General features: G+C 36.0%; 1 protein-coding gene across 1 annotated transcript; it reads right to left on the reverse strand.

The window, feature by feature from the left end:
* Positions 1-4,740: 4,740 nt before the first annotated feature.
* On the reverse strand, positions 4,741-17,660 carry LOC125217873 (ubiquitin carboxyl-terminal hydrolase 26). The gene is made up of 14 exons (XM_048119447.1): positions 17,327-17,660; positions 16,302-16,898; positions 15,534-15,789; positions 14,155-14,906; positions 13,657-13,765; positions 11,762-11,943; positions 11,075-11,359; positions 10,796-11,000; positions 10,411-10,482; positions 9,919-10,146; positions 8,318-8,581; positions 7,123-7,264; positions 6,514-6,696; positions 4,741-5,026 (listed from the first exon to the last, which is right to left on the reverse strand). The coding sequence occupies exons 1-13, from the start codon at positions 17,410-17,412 to the stop codon at positions 6,581-6,583; spliced, it is 3,294 nt and encodes a 1,097-aa protein (XP_047975404.1). The 5' UTR covers positions 17,413-17,660; the 3' UTR covers positions 4,741-5,026; positions 6,514-6,580.

The raw sequence follows: 17,660 nt of genomic DNA on the forward strand, positions 1-17,660 counted from the left end.
TTAAAATTCTACAAATTAAAAATTACTCCCTCCGTCCCAGATAATCCCAGTTTTCCATTTATTGCCTCGTTGCATCTGAAGATGCAATTGCGCACCATACTATCATTGCGATAGTTGGTTCCCTCCGACCGAATTTCATTGTAAAGACGAGTGATGCGCCACCAATACGTTTCCCCGGTTCAGTTCGTGCCAACATCCGGGTCTTCGGAAACTGCCAAGTAGGTTTTGAACATATGCATCATCTCATCCGGAGTGTACGGAGTGCGGGTACCCCGAGTAGGAGGAGTAGGTGTAGGAATAGAAGTAGAAGTACGAGCAGAGCTGCCGCTCCCTCCCGAACCGGATTCGGGTCCACCCGAACCCGATGGCATCTTGGTCGTCCACCGGGTAAGGCCGGTAGCCACCCGGAAGTTGAGAACCTTGGGTTTGAGGAGGGGCCGAAAATTGCGTTTCCGGACTAGAGAATGGCTCGGAGCCGAACCATTCGTGGTTCCAACCGCGGGAGCCGGAGGGGTGATTGCCGGAGCCGGACATTGTGTAGTGTGGTGGGAATTTAGATGAGAGAATATGAGAAAAAAGATGAGAGAATGTAGATGATAGAATAGATGAGAATGTGATTTTTTGTGTTGAAGTGGGATATTTATAGATGAAAATGTGAATTTTGGGAAAAAAATTGAAAAATAAACTAAAAATGGGTAGAAAACTGATATAAATTTTTAAAAACGTTTTTTTTTAATTAATTTCGAATTTTAAATAAAAGTGAATATGCCAACGGCTATGCTGTTGGCGAATTAGAAGCTGCCACGTATGCTGCTCAGCGGCACATACGTGCTCTTATTTAAGAGCAGCGCCGGGTCGCTGGCACGGACGGACGCCTCCCATCGGCGGATGAACGGTGTCCCCGCCGCTGACACGGACGGACACCGGGGCGTGCGGATGCTCTTAAGTCTTAACTCATTTAAAACAATTTTTTTAAACAGTAATTTAACAATTGTTGGTACAATAATTTTGCAATTAATTGGTGAGTAATTTAGATTATGTGAAATTTATTAATCAATTTTGATCAGTCATGAATGATTAGGGTTGTATTAGATTAATAGCATGCAAGTAATCAACTTAAGAGACGGCTACTCCAAAAATCAATTAAAAATCAAGTACAAATTCTTGCAAAACCACCCATAAAACAAAGCAAAATTCCCATTCACAATAAGGCACTGCGATTTCCGGCATTATTGTAACTCCCAAAATAATCCGGCCTTCAGTAATTTTTGTTATTTTGTTTTTAGTCTATGCTATTTTAATATTTGCATGGGTAAAGCTTATCAAAAAGAAAAGGACTAGACTAGGTAGTGGTTCGATGCATCATGAGCCTCAACCTGCTTTTAGGTTAGGTGGGAGAGTTTGACGATAGAGTACAAAGACATTACGCGAGGCATCTTCGATTCTTTGGAGAATCTTCAACTGTATGTTTAATTCATGATATATGATTTAATTCCTTTGTTTATAAATTATTTGTGTTCTAATATGTAATGTTATCTGTTTAGAAAGTGATTTGGTTAATCTCATAATCAGTCTAGTGAACTTTAAAATTGGTCCCAAGAAAATGAGGTGCGCACGTTTTAGGTTCCTGAACTCGAAAAAAAATTAAAAATACTATTTTGTTATTTTGACGTGTTTTGCGAGAAATGTGCACTATATAGCTGAAAAAGGACATTAAAAATGTCAAAATCTGGAAGCTGGAGAAGAAGTGCAACCCAGTGGCCCGCTGGATCCAAGCCAGCGGTCGCTGAAACGAGTCTCCTAAGAGGTCTGACACTTTCTAGCGGCCCGCTGGGCCCTGTCGCGCACAACAACCTCAGTTCAAACTCATTTTGCCGGCGTACGTAGAACATCTCAATCGGAAATTTGTGGAAAAAGTTATGGCCATTCTGCGAACGTCGAGCAATGCTGTCAAGTGTTGAATTTAGGCGGAAATCCTAAATTCAAGGAATGAAAGAAGATATTACTCTGTGAAGCCAAATATTTTCCTTGACCTATAGAGCACGGAACTTCCATCCCTCCTATTACGTGGAGGACACTTTTTACCAAGTTTAAATCTTTTTCAAGTCTATATATATCCCATAACCCCATTCATAATATTCAACAATTCAAAGCCTCCCTTTGAGGACCCTCTCTACTCTATATTTTAATTCTTCCATTATTCTTAGACATTGAAGCAAAAGAGGAGCATGGATACTTCAACCTTGGGTTTTGTTTTTTTATTTCATGTCTTGTACTTTAATTATTGCTCTTTAGTTCATCTGCGGATTGCTAAATAATAGAATTTTGAGGATTGATAGTAATTTTCTTTTATGTACTACTCCCTCCGTCCCGGCTTAGATGACACATTGCTTAGCCGATACGGAATTTTAGGAGTTATTGGTTAAAGTGTTTAATTGGAGAGAGAGAAGATGAGTGTAGGTATTAAATTAGAAAGATGAAGAAAGATGGATATTTTAATAGGAGTGAGAAAAAGTGGTTGAGTGTATTAATTGGAGAGAGAAAGTTACCAAAAACGGAAATGTGTCATCTTAGTTGGGACAAACTAAAAAGGAAAACGTGTCATCTTAAGCGGGACGGAGGGAGTAGTTCTTTTTATGTTTAATGTTCAGAACTTGTTGCACTTGATTATTCCTTAGCTTTTGTTCGACTAATTGGTTGTTACCTTGAATATTATCAATCTCTGATCGGTGATAGCTGTGATTGGTTTATCTTATATGTTCGTACAATGCTTATTCTATTCGAGAGTGGACATCATGCGTTGTACCCATGGGTGCCACGAGGAAGGGAAGAAGAAATGGCCAATTGATGTTGAGAAATTAATAACTTGCAAAAAGTAGTGATGCACCAGATTTATGCTGTTTTTTTGAGCTAGCCGGTTTATGATGGATACAATTTTGTTTGACTAGACTACTTCGATATTGTAAGCTAGCTGAAATTGTTTTTGAGTGATGGATAGATATGTTACTGTTGACTACACTTGGTTATTAGTTGCATAATGATTCCTTTTTTTGTTTGCAACGAAAGTACGTTAACATTGATACAATTTGTGACGGGTTATTGTGCAAAATTATGTATATGTAGAATTTAAGATACAAGACTTTGATCATACAATGCAGTTATTTTTGGATTAGAATGCAATTCTCTGTGCATTCAATAAATACATGCATATGCACCATGCGAATAATAGAATGCAACGCAGTAACGTGTGGCTCAAGACTACGTATTAAAATAATAATTCAACGACTCGATCTCCAAGTCACAAGCTTATAAAAAAAGCAACTTTTGCTTCTTGCAATTCATTTTATGATTGTTTGGAATGCAAAACAAAGTTAACGAAACAAAAAATGTAATGATATTTGAGTCGTTTGACACAAATTTAAACATGAAAAGATCCCTAATATTATAACAATGGAAAATAAAAATTGAGAAATAATAAAGTCGACCACGAAATTTAAATGACGGGCTTTAGCTCAAGAGGACAATCACGTATATGCACCGGACTGATTCAGGAAATATAATTGGTAGTTAATTATTTCGACAAATGAAAATATGCTATACAACTACAAAATAATGCATCGATATTGGAATCATAACACATTGTACATTTGCACAAAATTGCATCTATGTTGGTAATATATTGCATTGGTCCTTCAAAAGTTGCATTAACTGAAAATAATATTTGTCATTCACTAATGTGAAAAAATACCGTGAAACATAAATTACTATACAATTGGAGATATGGTAAACACCTTTTTCACGATTCAAAATTAATCGAATAAGACTTATAATTTGATTGTAACACATAAATTGGTATTGATTAAAATTGAGATTTCATTTACACTTTTACAACGATTGTATAATATCTTATCCAACTGTGGAATGTATTATTTCAACCCAAAAAATTAGGAAACTGTAACCTACCATGTATAATATCTTGCTGCAATGTAGAAGATAATTATCCATCTTCAATTTAGCAGTTTCCATAAACGAACCTAATATGCATACCAATTATACCCTTCGTGCGTGAAAGTCTAAATATTTAACCTCAATTTGAGTGGCGACGTATGAAAATCTGGGCCGACTATTACTAATATCAAATGGCTTATATTGGTGGGATGTTGTAAACTCCTAAGACAGAGTAGTACTTTTTTTAATTTAAATATATAATAATTTTTTTTATAATAAGTATAAGAATAAAAATAAAATAATCAATATAACTTTTAAATAATAAATTTAAATAGTTCCTCCGTCGTCCATCGTCCCAACTAAGTTGAGTCATTTCTTTTCTTGACAAAAAACAAAACATCTAATCAGTTTTACTTTATTTAATCACTTACTTTATACCCTATCATTCTTATTTATTCTTTTCTCCTACTTTTCAGCACAATTTCACAATCTCCGTGTCAAACATTTTAACTAATCTTAGCTGGGACGGAAGGAGTACATTTTTAAGTGAATTTGTTAAAGAATTACTAGACTAATATTTTAAATTTTTAAAAATGTAATAAAAACTGAATTAAATAATGAGGATTATCTCATTTCAGGCCAACCCTATTGGATTGCGAGCTGTTCAATTTAAGGTCATTCAGGTTGCAATTCTTTTGGATTATCAATTTTGCAAACCCACCCCTATAAAATCGTTGGGCTAATTGGGTCAATCCATGTGATTCGAGTTAAATTGGCATCTCTACCAATAGATAAAAGGAAGCAAGACGAGCATAATATATCATTCAATATCCAAAAGACGGTAGTAATACAAAATAGATTTAAATATGTAATACAATGGCCAATCCCTGTGATTGTATTCATATTATGTATCAGTCCACTGATCAAAACCTTGCCCTCAACCGCCTAATATGTGGTTATAGTCTGGTAATTTCTGACGAAACGAACAAAGCCATCTCCAGAATCTTGGTACATACATTAAAACAAGCTACTCCAGTGTTCTGCTTCCTTCTTGTCTCATTCAAGTTGAAAACGGCAGCTGAAGATATTTGACAGAACAAACAAATAAGGGACGCAAATAAGAGCTACGGAACAGTGTGATGTTATATTAAGCACTCTCTTTCCTGTTACAATGTCAATAGGCCTAATAATCTATTGAAAACTGGGGTCTAATAATCTATTATAAGCTGAATTCCAACCTATGTACAATGACTATGTTTCAAACTGTAAATGGTGCAAAACAACATTCGCACAGCATATGGAATTCTGGCTGCCAGAATCTTGAATCCAGATGTTTAATTTGGAAATGGGTTTCTACTATTTCAACTAGAAACAATTGACCTTCTCTATGGTATTGTTTAAGGCTCTATGCAATCCTACGAGTACCCGATGCATTAAGCTTTGGTGGGAATTTTAGCACACTAAACATATTGGTATTATCAAACAAGCTTCCAGAAACTTGATAGAACCCAGCACCCTAAAGCTTGCCATTAAGAAGATCGATAAATTTAATGAAGAAATGAAATAGCATCCTAATATTATCAATAGTGTAGAATTTACAATGCATGTAGCATTTAAAAAGCTGCTAGATCATAAGGATTTATGAAGGGCTCAGACATAACTTGCCAGATTACAAATGCAATTTGCATGACAAAAAAAAATCCATGTTAAGTCTGTTCTTACTGAACATTGATGGCTACTATGTTAAACTTATAAACTACAATGGCCAATTTAAAAGGGAAATATGGTTCCCAATACTGGGCAACACATTCACTAAGAACACAGTATTAGGGTTCAGCTGTACAACTCAACCAAAGAAAAAGTGATATCAATCAAATCTAAAGGAATTGTAGTATGTTTATCTTCTTCATATCAAAATATATGTATCTTTAGTAAGTACTCCCTCCGTCCCAAGGAAGATGACCCCTTCCTTGGGCGGCACGTGAATTTATGCAACTTTATTTTGTGTGTGAAGTGAAGAGGGTAAAGTAAAAGAGAGAGAGTAAAGTACAAGAGAGAGAATAAAGTAGAGATAAAGGTGTTTCCACTTTTAGTAATGGGTCATCTTGGTTGGGACAAACCAAAAAGAAAAGTGGGTCACCTTCAATGGGACTGAGGGAGTATTTATCTTTTATTCCTTGATGAGTCAGGTTTATCTTTAGCATTAGTCTTATTTTTGAAGTATTATATCTTTACAATTAGATTTATCTTTTAAGAATTAAAGTAAGAATAAGAGTCTCTGTTTTTATATAAATACCTTCTTAAGATTAGAGAGAAGGCGTCCAGAATATTAGGAAATTCAGCAATAGCTGTTAAGGCCCTCTGCGGGGTGTGGCCCTCTGCGGAGGTAGTGTTACGTTTGTATTTACTTTTTGTTTATTTAATCAAGTAGTAGGCATGAAGATATATTATTCCTAGTTTCTCATGAAGGTTTTTGTTATGTGTAAAAATTCTCGCAAATGACAATTAACAAGTGGAAAGCAAGATAGAGAAAACAAAAATCAAGTACACGTTGGAGGGTCTCACCTTCAAAACAGTGGTAAGATTTTCTTTCAGCTTCAAAATCCAAAGACAAAGCGGACCGAAATCTTTCCTAATTTAAACATGCTTCAGAGACAGCTGCCTGATGTGGAATAGTTGATGTGAGAAGTGTACCACGAAATCCCCCTTCTTCCTTTTGTATATCGAGATTTGGATCCGACAGCTCATCTACACATTAGAAAATTGAAGAGGTTCACAATAAACCATTGTTTGAGAGCATACACTTACAACTCAGGAAGGATAAGATTAAATGAACTACGATGTCGCAAAAGAACATCATCTGGTACTAGCATTGTCAAAATCAAGAGTCTGCATTTCAGGACAACTCTTCAATACAGCAGAAAGTAATTTACTTTTGTTGGGTTTACTTTACACAAGAGAAGAGGAGTTATAGTGCTAATAGCAACTAGGGAGGCCCAACTGGTGGCCAAGTTAGACACTAAATATGATTCGAAAAGCTCTATTGACTACTTGGACAAAACCTTTAAATTAAAGATCAGTTCAGCAGGAATGGAGATTAACCATACTCAATTAGTAACAGCAAGGAACTACCATAAAGGTGCTTATCAAGTGAAATGGCTGAATGTCACTTACCAGCAATGTCACGATTTTCATGAATCATTGAATCAGTCACCCACAGAATGTCTCCAGGAAAAATATTCAGGTCAGCAAGACAAGCTGTTTCTCCATCAAGTATTTTGGAGCCTTTGTGGAGTATCTGGTTTTCCTTAACAACCTACAAAACAACAAATCACATAAAAGATGTGGTGCAACTTGACAGCCATAAGCTACTTGTTGGGCTGATTTAGTAACACTAGGAGCAGCCGTTCACAAGGAACAAATGCAACTAAAACTTCCATGCCATTCGAGTTTCTAAAAAAATTAGATTACAACTGAAACCTTACCATATAATAATGAACACAAGAAACAGAAGCGGTATATATGTACAAGTTATTCATAATTTGGGCACATACTAATCTTTGGCTCTTTTTTCAATTTAGTATCATCATATCAGCAAATATATATCAAGATAATGGGTGGCATATAGAACTGTATATTTATGAGGGTGGAAATACAGTGTTTGCCTCTCACTTCCTGAATCCAGCTCCTCTATTGACACACTTAGAGAGCACTGAGGAAGCAGAATTTTATGTAGTCTTAGAAATCAAAAGTCCCCTAACATGCTTGAAATGATTTGGGGAACTGTGTTCTAGATTTTCCAACAGAAGATATATACAAGTAGCTTTACGGAACTGACCCAAATTTGTTTCAGTCAAACCAACATTACTGAAAATTTTCTTACAAACGATACAAGTCATTTGATACCATCATTGTGGAATTATAATTAGAAAATTTTCAGTTCAACTTCCCCATCTTCTAGAAATCAGTAGTTACATACCTCTTTCATCAGAGTAGTAGCAATTAGTACAAGCTATATTTCAATATATTACCAATTTAATCATCATCATAATTATACTCCCTCCGTCCACGATTTAAAGAACCCTTTTGCCATTTTGGTTTGTCCACGATTTATAGAACCATTTACTTTATTCCACTTTTAGTATGCGGATCCCACATCCCACCAACTTTTTACACTCACAATCCAATATAAAACTAATACTCTAAATGGGTCCCACATTCCACTCACTTTCTCCCTTTACTTTTCTTCACAGAGTCAAATAATTTCTTAAAACCCGTGACGAGTCAAAATGGCTCTTTAAATGGTGGATGGAGGGAGTAAGTCATAAAAGAGAAGAAACATGAGGAATAAACTCGTTAAATATCATACCCCAAAGGATTCCCATATCATCATCTTCAGCTGATATATAGACGTGGATGCAGAAACTTTCATGTTTGCAGAGTTTCCATATGATGCTTTTCTTGACCGCTTAGAAGTTCGGCGGCTTGGATCTGAAATGCTGCATGAAGCTTCCAAGATTGATTTTGGGGGTTCTTTTCCACGAACTAAACAAACACATATGTCCTCATTGAAATAATTAAGTTTCTTCATCAACTCAGTGCTTTCTCTTTCACCAATGCATTCTTCACAGACCTAAAAGAGCAGAAACATGTATACATGAATGAATGCGCAAGCATGATAACTGACAAAGGCCAGATCCTTGAAATTCTAACACTAAACGGAACATTTTCATGTGTACAACTTGATTCAATAATTACTAACACAAAAAGGTAGTTTCTGTTTTGCTAACAGGAAACATAAACCATATTTCCTACATCTTATTTTTTGTACTTATATTAATCTAGTCACAAAGTAGGATCCCAGGCTTATGCAGTCATTAGAGAAAATATGTATTGAAGCTGGACATATAATACAAAATCCAAGAGCAGACTTGGACATGGCATATTAAGTACTCCATTAGATTCAGCAGAAAGTAGAACCAGAAACCAAGAACCAACAAAATATAATACTTATACACTTCATAATACCATTTTATGCATCAAACAGCACACGATAAATCAGCCAGGTAGAGTATGTAAAAGGGTAACTGAGCCCCACATTTAACAACTTTAGTGAAAACATCCCAACTTTCAACACTATTAAATTGTTACCTAACCTTTCTAGAGTTTTTCAACACCTGGTCAACAATCCAGCATTGCCATTTGAGTTTACATCGGATTCGTGTGAGTGAATTGATCCCAAATTTGAAAATTGAGGTAGAAAACATCATAAATACTAGTCACTTTGTTGATGAAAACCTGATCTTTCTAGTGTGTTTTTCTAATCTAGCACTAGATAGAATTTCCAGCACCGTGCTGCGCTGTTGCCAGGTTCACATGAAAACTGAATTCATTGCAATATTGAAAAATTGGGCAGAGCCATAGAGAACAGTGAAAAGACAGCTGCCATCTTTTGCATAAAAACAAAAGAATAACAGAGACAAAAAATCCAGCAGTTTCCCTATGATGTTCTTCATTTAAGCACTATAAAATATAATTCATAGTTGACTGAAAAATTCTAGGGTTCAAAGAACTTTCTTGAAAAAATAAACAAGTACCAGTGGAGAAAGTGTGGAAAAATGTCATGAAATTCCAGGGCAGATAACAAACAATAGCATGGCTGGTACATGAAAGCAGAAGAGTTGGTTTAAATTTTATTTCTCGCACATAACGACATGGTTTTCTTCCTTATGCTCCTTGTGCATATTTGAATTGCATTTACATCGATGCACACCAGCATTGTCATGCCCAGAAATTGATCATGTTAGATTTGCGAGAATCCAGAAAAGTGAGGAATCAGTTTGTGATTTGTTAAGAGGGATATTTTCGAGAAATTAGTAATCAATAGGGTAAAATATCTGGCATTTCCCTAAATAATGCATCTTTGTAATCAAAATCATAAGATACCAAACATCGACAGCCCAAATTCACCTGAGGAGAAGTCTTAATGATTGGCCTCCTAGAAAGACTCATATTAACATCATCGGGCGTACTCATATGGTCCTCGGACAATTGCATCTCCTCATAAGAACCTTTCATGTTATCTCCCATACAATTACCAATCTCAATTTCTGCTGAAATACATTTGGACACTGTGCCACCCCATTCTTCACAAAGTAATCTCCAGTCATCCTCTAAAATGAGTGTTAGTCCATCTGTCTAAAGAAAAAAAATTGAAAAAAAAGCGAAGTAAGACATGTGGTATTAGATATTCAAGCAGGAATCATTAAACATATAATTTGATGGTCAGAGGATATCAGTCATGCACCAAGACTCTGCGAGACATAATATAATCTAGTTATCCAATTCCTTAAGTATGGGTATCCACATGGCCATCCATTGTCAACGAAATAAATATAAAGCAGAATAGAAGCTGAGTAAAGTTGATGGGGATAATTTTGAGGGATTACAGAAGAGTCTTACAGCAACTGACTTTTGGAAAACAAGTTCACGCTTCCATAAGAGCTCTGGTGGCCTCTCAACTAGCTTGCAATGCTGATTCACATAAAGAGTCAGGATACAGATCTATTAGATGGACTATATACTACAGTACACAAAAATAGAATGAAATCACCAACAGCCCACTTTTAAAGATCTATACTATTCACAATCTACCAGCCTAAGCCACCATTTCACACCACCAATCAATGTCCCCAAGGTTATTCCATTCATTGCCAATAACATTTTTCTTGAATTGACGGGGGCGGTGGACGAAAGTAGATACTATCATACTACAACTCTAGGGTAAATATTGTCCAAAATGCGGTAAGTGAATTGAATCAGATGCACTAGAAAAGATTCTGAGGACCTTCTCACACAGAAGCTTGTCAATAACGGTGTTCAAAATATCAAGTTCCACAGAGCAAGCACTCTTTCCACTAGCATTAATGTAGCTTCTCCACTTTGAAAGCCAATATGAGGGCAAAATATAGTATTTGGTATCTGGATGAAGAGCTATGGCTTTATTCATAGCTAATTTTTCATGATTCTGCTTCTGCTTCAACCTGAGATCTCTGCAACATACAAACAAGTAAGCCACACACAGTACTTCTAGATTCCAACTGAGTAAATTTTCTTACTAGACAACCTCAAATTTCCTTCAGAGAATGCAGCTTCTTTAAATGCAACACTGCATAAAGCACATTGTTCAGAGTCTGATGGGAAAGATGAGCAGCCTACATGGTCATCTGGCTTCACTGTTATTGCAGTTTGATGAATAAAATCCCAGAGACTCTTAGGCACTAGTAAACGTTTAGCACCAGGAGCATCTTCAGGCAAAAGTTCACCATGGATACACCTAATGGAAGCAGTAGGTCCAGAATCAGCATCGCATGGTAGGTCTATATTTTTCCTCCGGTGCCACTGCTGCAGCCTGCAAAGTAAATTGTCCTAAGTTTTGCCTCAAATTATGACATAGGGAATATAGTCAAGGATTTAATAATACTTCTGGATAATTGCAACAAGTATTTGGGAAAGCAATCCAGTATGTTTAAGAGCAGTGCCACAGGTGATAGGCCCCATCATAAATTCATGTATTCCATATTTTTTTGTTGCTCATGTTTTACGTCGCAACATTGAAGTGCAATTTTTTTATCAAGGCAAAATACTTAATTTCTAGCTTAATCCAGAAATTCCCACAAAATTTTCTTTTTAATCATAACAGATTACGCAGAACAAGTCAATAGAAATAAAGATAAGTCTAATTAAACTCAATGTATAGCGTTGAAAAATAGATTTAAAGTAGAGGAACAAATTCTCAGTAAATATCTCATACCATGACTTAGATATAAAGAACAACTCGCCATCCAAAGGCTCCCCAGAAAGTGCTGCCTCTGCAAGTTCTTTCATTAATAATCTTTGATCCCGGTAAATATTTGCACGCCTCATTTTACTACCCATCTCAAAGATGCAGTCATTGCAGTGGTCTCCCTTGGATAATGTTGGACCCCCACCATACTTGCCATAAGAATCAGATCAACAATATAAGAACAAACTCGTGTTAACAACTAACAGAAAGCCTAAACAAAATGGTCATACATCTCCATGGGTAATATAGCATAGAAATTCAGAAATGGCCAACTATCTCGTAATTACAAAATTGTTTGCTACCTTGTTGGAGCCAGTTAGCTAAGTCAATTATAGTAAGGAAAGCATGTAATTGTCGGAATCTGCACAATCACCCTCAATTACATGTGACATTCATGTAAAATATATGGTTTCACTAAATCCAATTGAGAGGTCACACTAGATGGTCCTTGTACTGCCACATTTAGAGGGATGGTGTTAATGATGTCAAGAAACGATATTGTAGGATAATAGGGAATGCTTAAGGTTCAAAGCGGTGACATTGATATTAATCTGGTTGGTGATAATCAAAGGCTCTATTGAAGATGGTTTGTACTTTTTAGTAGTTGTAACTTTTAAAATTTATGATTGGGCAATAAAAGGCCATGAAGTTGCCTTTGAGATTTAGGTCCTCCCAATCGAGGAACCTACTTCCCATTCCACCAAAAAGGTAAACATGCTTAATAATGCATTTGTCATAGCTATGTATTGTTCAACTTGCAGTTTTTCACAGAACACTGTAAAATAAATTCATTCGTTAATCAAATAATAGGAACAAATATTGCACTCAATTTTTTAACTATTAAGTTTTCGACACTATTGTACAATACATAATTATACTATAAGTCAGTTTTTCCCGATTATTAATGTTTATAACTCTACATAAGATGTACAACTAGCTAATTCATCCACCAAATAAGTTATCTACAATGAGATTTTCATATTCTTTATTCATAAAATTTAAAATAGAGATCAAGTACATGAGTCCACATAAGTTATTCATATTCAGCCTAAATGTCTTCTGTAAGTATCTTCAAAATTGAGTTATGATAAATGGTAGAATAACTATGGAAGTTTGTCGGAACTCGGAAGAGCTAGACACAGCATCTTATGAAGTTCCATGAGCTTCCCAACCATTGTTTGAAAATAATCTATCTTCTTGTTTGTTATGTTTTTAGTTTTTACAAAGTAAAGAAAGAAACGGCTTTTAATTTGCTGGACAAATAACAGACTGACTAGATCTTGAAAATCAAGATCAGACCTTTACTTGTTCAGTGATTATTAAACACTTAAATAAAAATTTCTTTTGAGACATAAGATACCCCAAAACATTAAGCAGACTTTAATATTATGTTAATCACGTTACAAGAAGCTTAAGCAACCACTAAATATTCATTTGGAATCTTACATGATATCAAAAATAAACCATTGTATGAATATACATGATCCAAGAAAAGTAAATATCGAATGATTTTACCAGTAACAGTATCTAGTTTACATATTTATTAATAAGTCGGTTTGACATGTAGATGTGCCTCTACACTAGAAATACATGATTCACTAAAACAAAAAATGTATTCCCTCCAATCCCCAAATTTAATGAAATCCTAAATTTCAATACAAATCGTTGAAATGGAATTTTTGTAGTAGATGAAACTTCATAAGAATAAATGTGCCATAGGCAATACTTTGGAAGAATGAAAAAACTGTGCAGGTAACATATAGATATTCATTGCAGATATTCATTTTAGCTAGCTGTAAAAAGGGCATCCTGCATTTGATCAGATATCTTGCTCATGCATAAGGAGGAGCATAAAATTATACCTTAGAAAATAAATCAGTCCAAGCTTCAGTTGACAAACGCTTCATATTATTAATCCTTGAAACTGGCACCTTTCCGTGCAAGCATTGTATAGATGTGTTGTCGATAGCCCTGCAAAAAATATTATCTTTTACTATGTATATCCAACTGTAATTTAAAAATTCTTTATATGCTTCCTGAGTAAAGCTTTAGTATTACGGTATAAAAAGAACAAAAAAGCAAGCAATTCCAGCCTTCAAATAAAAAAACTCTTAATATCTGAGTTACATTTTCACTGTGACTTAAAGGATTAGCTCTCCACAATGAAACAAGAGTAAATTACCAACCAACCAAGGATATTAGAAGCAGATCTCAAGAGACAGGCCAACTTAACAGATAAGGATGTAACAATCAATTGAAAATAATAGAGTCGAGAAGGATGTACCAGCCAGAAAGAGTGTTTTTAAATCAAGAGGATGCTTTACAAAAATGAGACACATGACAGGATTATTTTCACTTACGATGAAGTAACATTGTCTGCCCATTGGCGAAGCCACTCGGTCGAAACCCAGTAGTAGTGCTTCTCAATAGATAGGACAGGAGCCTCAGAAAGGACTGAGCGCACCTCCTGTCTCCGCTTCATAATACAGCTCATCTCAGCCTCCTTCTTTGATTCGTATTCTTCACAAGAAGTAAGATATACTGCATTCGATAATTCTACCTCCTTCAGAAGATGGGTTGGAAGAGCACTATCAAGTGTTTGCGAAATTGTAGAACTTTCTATTTCCATCTTGCACTTATCATCCTTAGACTTTTCTCCACCAAAACTTGAGTGCCTAAGGACGTACATCAGCATATATGCATCATTTGATGAAAACGTTTGTAAGTGATTAGCACCTTTTAATTCTGATATATGTGTCTCACTAGCGCATACATGATTTCCGTTCACAGGGACATCCACCTCTTTTGATAATACAGAGCAGTCAGCTGGCTCATTTTGCCCAGCTTTAGCCCCTGAAGTCGATGGAGAGGATCCAAATGGCTGTCTTCCTAGGTTGGACACATGTTCATCATCAAATTCCCACCACAAACCAGTGTTGTCATCCTTTATATGGGCTGTATAATGGCCACTATTAACAGCAGAGCCCTTGTGTATCAAGACAGCAGCCAAATCATATATCAAATCTGTTTGTTGACATCCTGATAACCTTGGTGCCATGTTAAGCTCTTGAGGGAAGCAAAATGCTGAAGTTATCTTTTTCTTTGTGGTTGTCTGCAAATAGAACCACAATAAACGGTAAGTACAGTTGACTGAAGAAGCCAAGTCAATGTAAAGCTATTAGCTGGAGAAACTTCACAATTGAATGGTTGCCAGGTATGACAACTTCAATATTATACAGAAGATAGACACTAATGAACCACATACACATAAGAGTATCAGCACCTGCACCTCAAGTCAACTCAATTAAAGAAAAACTCAACGACTCGAGCTGCAGTATCAAGAAGGGAATACTCTGAGGAATATTAAAACAAGGAATACTCAGGAGTGTGAAATGAGAAATGTAAAATTTAACACAGTCGAATGACTTGCGGCAAGGAATCTTCAGCAGTTAAAAGGACAATGAAGGACAAAAAGCTGTTCCAGCAAGATGATAAGAATGAACTTGGAGATGTGAACAAGATAACTGCGAGGAAATGTTTTTTATGGCAAAACACATCTTAAAAATAACAAGGAAACATTCTCAGAATTCCTGGGTGCTCCATGAACAGTATAAAGGTAGAGAAGAAATGAACAGAAGGCAGACCAATTTGAATATGAGGAATGAATGGCTAAAGGTAGAAATGAATCATGTTAGCAAGACAGTTTTATGAAATCATTACACAGTAGTAAGTAAATTACATTTGGAAGGAAAACACAACGCTTGAGCTGAAAATTTAGAACAGCAGGCAGTGACCGCAGCTTAATGCGACGGGTAGCATCAGCTCGCATGGCACATGCTTGACAGAAATACTGATTGTCTCCTTGAAGCTTCTCTATGCTAAGGTAGTCATCCAGACTCTCATCCAGGCTTTTCAAACCTTTGACATTTAACTCCAGTTCATAGAAGTCTTCAATTTTTGACGAAGCTTCAGACTCATTTCCACATTTTGAGCACCTACCTCCAAGTAAAAAAGAAAGCAAGATCATTTGTTTCATATATACAGGAAAAGTTAGAAATCTGATATAATAAACATGACTAAAATTTCAGATTAACAGTGTAGATGGTTAAGTAGGTTCCAACAAACCATTACTCAATGGAAATTTCAAAGTTCATTAGAATAAATTAATAACACTTAATAATAGCACACAGATACTCAACAAAATTGAGGAATAGTGATCAAGAGAATAAAAAACCAGCCCTTGGGTAAAGATGATGAGTGGTTTGTGGCAGTTAACAACAAATGCTTGTAGAGATTATCATTCTAACCAATAAATCTAAGTCAATGGTGCCTTTTAAAATTAAGACTATTTAAAACCTATAGTACTATGGCTACCAAATTATCTTTTTCATTTCAGGTTTAAACTCTTTATAAGAACTTCAGCCTTCAAGCCGAAGACACATGAAACTATCAGGAGAAGAAGAGAGATAGTACACAATGTGCGCACATATACCGAAAAACCTCTTACCTGGTCACATGTGAGACACCTCCACGGAAAAGGTTATGTACAATTGTTATGGCCTTGGGGGTTTTGGATCGGCTCAAACAGCGCTCGAGTAAAGAAAACAGCAACGTCAAAAACTCATGGCTATCTTGCTGAACACCGTTATCTAGTTCCAGTGTTTCAATAAATGGTGCTGAATCCACGAAGGCCATCTTACTTGAATGTAGCTGGGCAAAAAGCCTTGCAAGGTTATTGAGGACAGGCTCCCCTTCTAAAACTTCAGGATCAAGAGATAAAACACCTTGTCTGAATGATTTATTCATGTACAGGCATTGCAGGATGCTGTTGGCATAGCACGTAGCACCAAGATTTGTGAGTCCTGCTGGCGTTCCAGGGGATGCACGAAGGTCAATGGATGGGTTAGGGCCAAGGGAATATATAATTTCTGATGTTTTCTGCCACAATCCAGATTTTCGACTTCCATTAGGAGGTGGGATCAGGCCACAGAAGCAATTAGGGTTGTCCTTGGAGTTAACTCGGCATCCATGACACACTGGCTTCCATATCATGTATAGCTGGTTAATGTCATCTTCTGTGACTTCCCCATTTGCAAGTATCTTCCTATATATTCCACATCAAAAGATCAAGAACAGAAGACTTGTTACTAACAATATTTAAGCAGTGGTGTCAACTGACCCGCATCAGCACATTTATAGCATTAGTATATAGTAAATTATTTCTCAATTATATTCATTATATACGACAGTTTCAATAAGTTAACTTCAAATACAGCAGCTATCCAGAACTACAGGAAGCAAGAAAAGCTCAATTAAAACCTAAACAAGACCATCTTCCACATCACACAAAACAAAATCGATGCTAGATAATTTTTCCATCATAACATTCCTTCAAGTAGGCGTAAGCATTCAAACAAACCCTACATTGCAACTAAAAGGAACAGCAAAATTACTAATTGCACGAGAAAGTTAATATCAAAGACCACAAAACACGAAATGAATAACAATTACGAAACAAATGCAACACAAAACCTGAAAATTTCGGAGGTGGTGACCGCATTGTCGTCTACTCTACTCCTCTTATTTTTACTCCTAGTCGTTGGTCGTTGTTTCCCCATCTTCGACCTATTTTTTCCCACAATCACTCAAAATTGAAAGCCAAAAAAACCCCCCAAAATTTACATAACAGTACTTTTGATATTGAAACCGATCAGAAAAGATGCAGCCACGATTGAACGAGGTGAAACAATTCGTAGCGATCGGGATACGGAGAATCGGTTTGAAGCGAGAGAGGTTTTGGGAGTAGACTTCTCCTTTTTCTTTTTTTCCTTTTTCTTTTTTTTTTTTTTATAATTGATTCTCTTTT

This window comes from Salvia hispanica, chromosome 1, assembly GCF_023119035.1.
Source record: "Salvia hispanica cultivar TCC Black 2014 chromosome 1, UniMelb_Shisp_WGS_1.0, whole genome shotgun sequence".
Lineage (NCBI taxonomy): Eukaryota > Viridiplantae > Streptophyta > Magnoliopsida > Lamiales > Lamiaceae > Salvia > Salvia hispanica.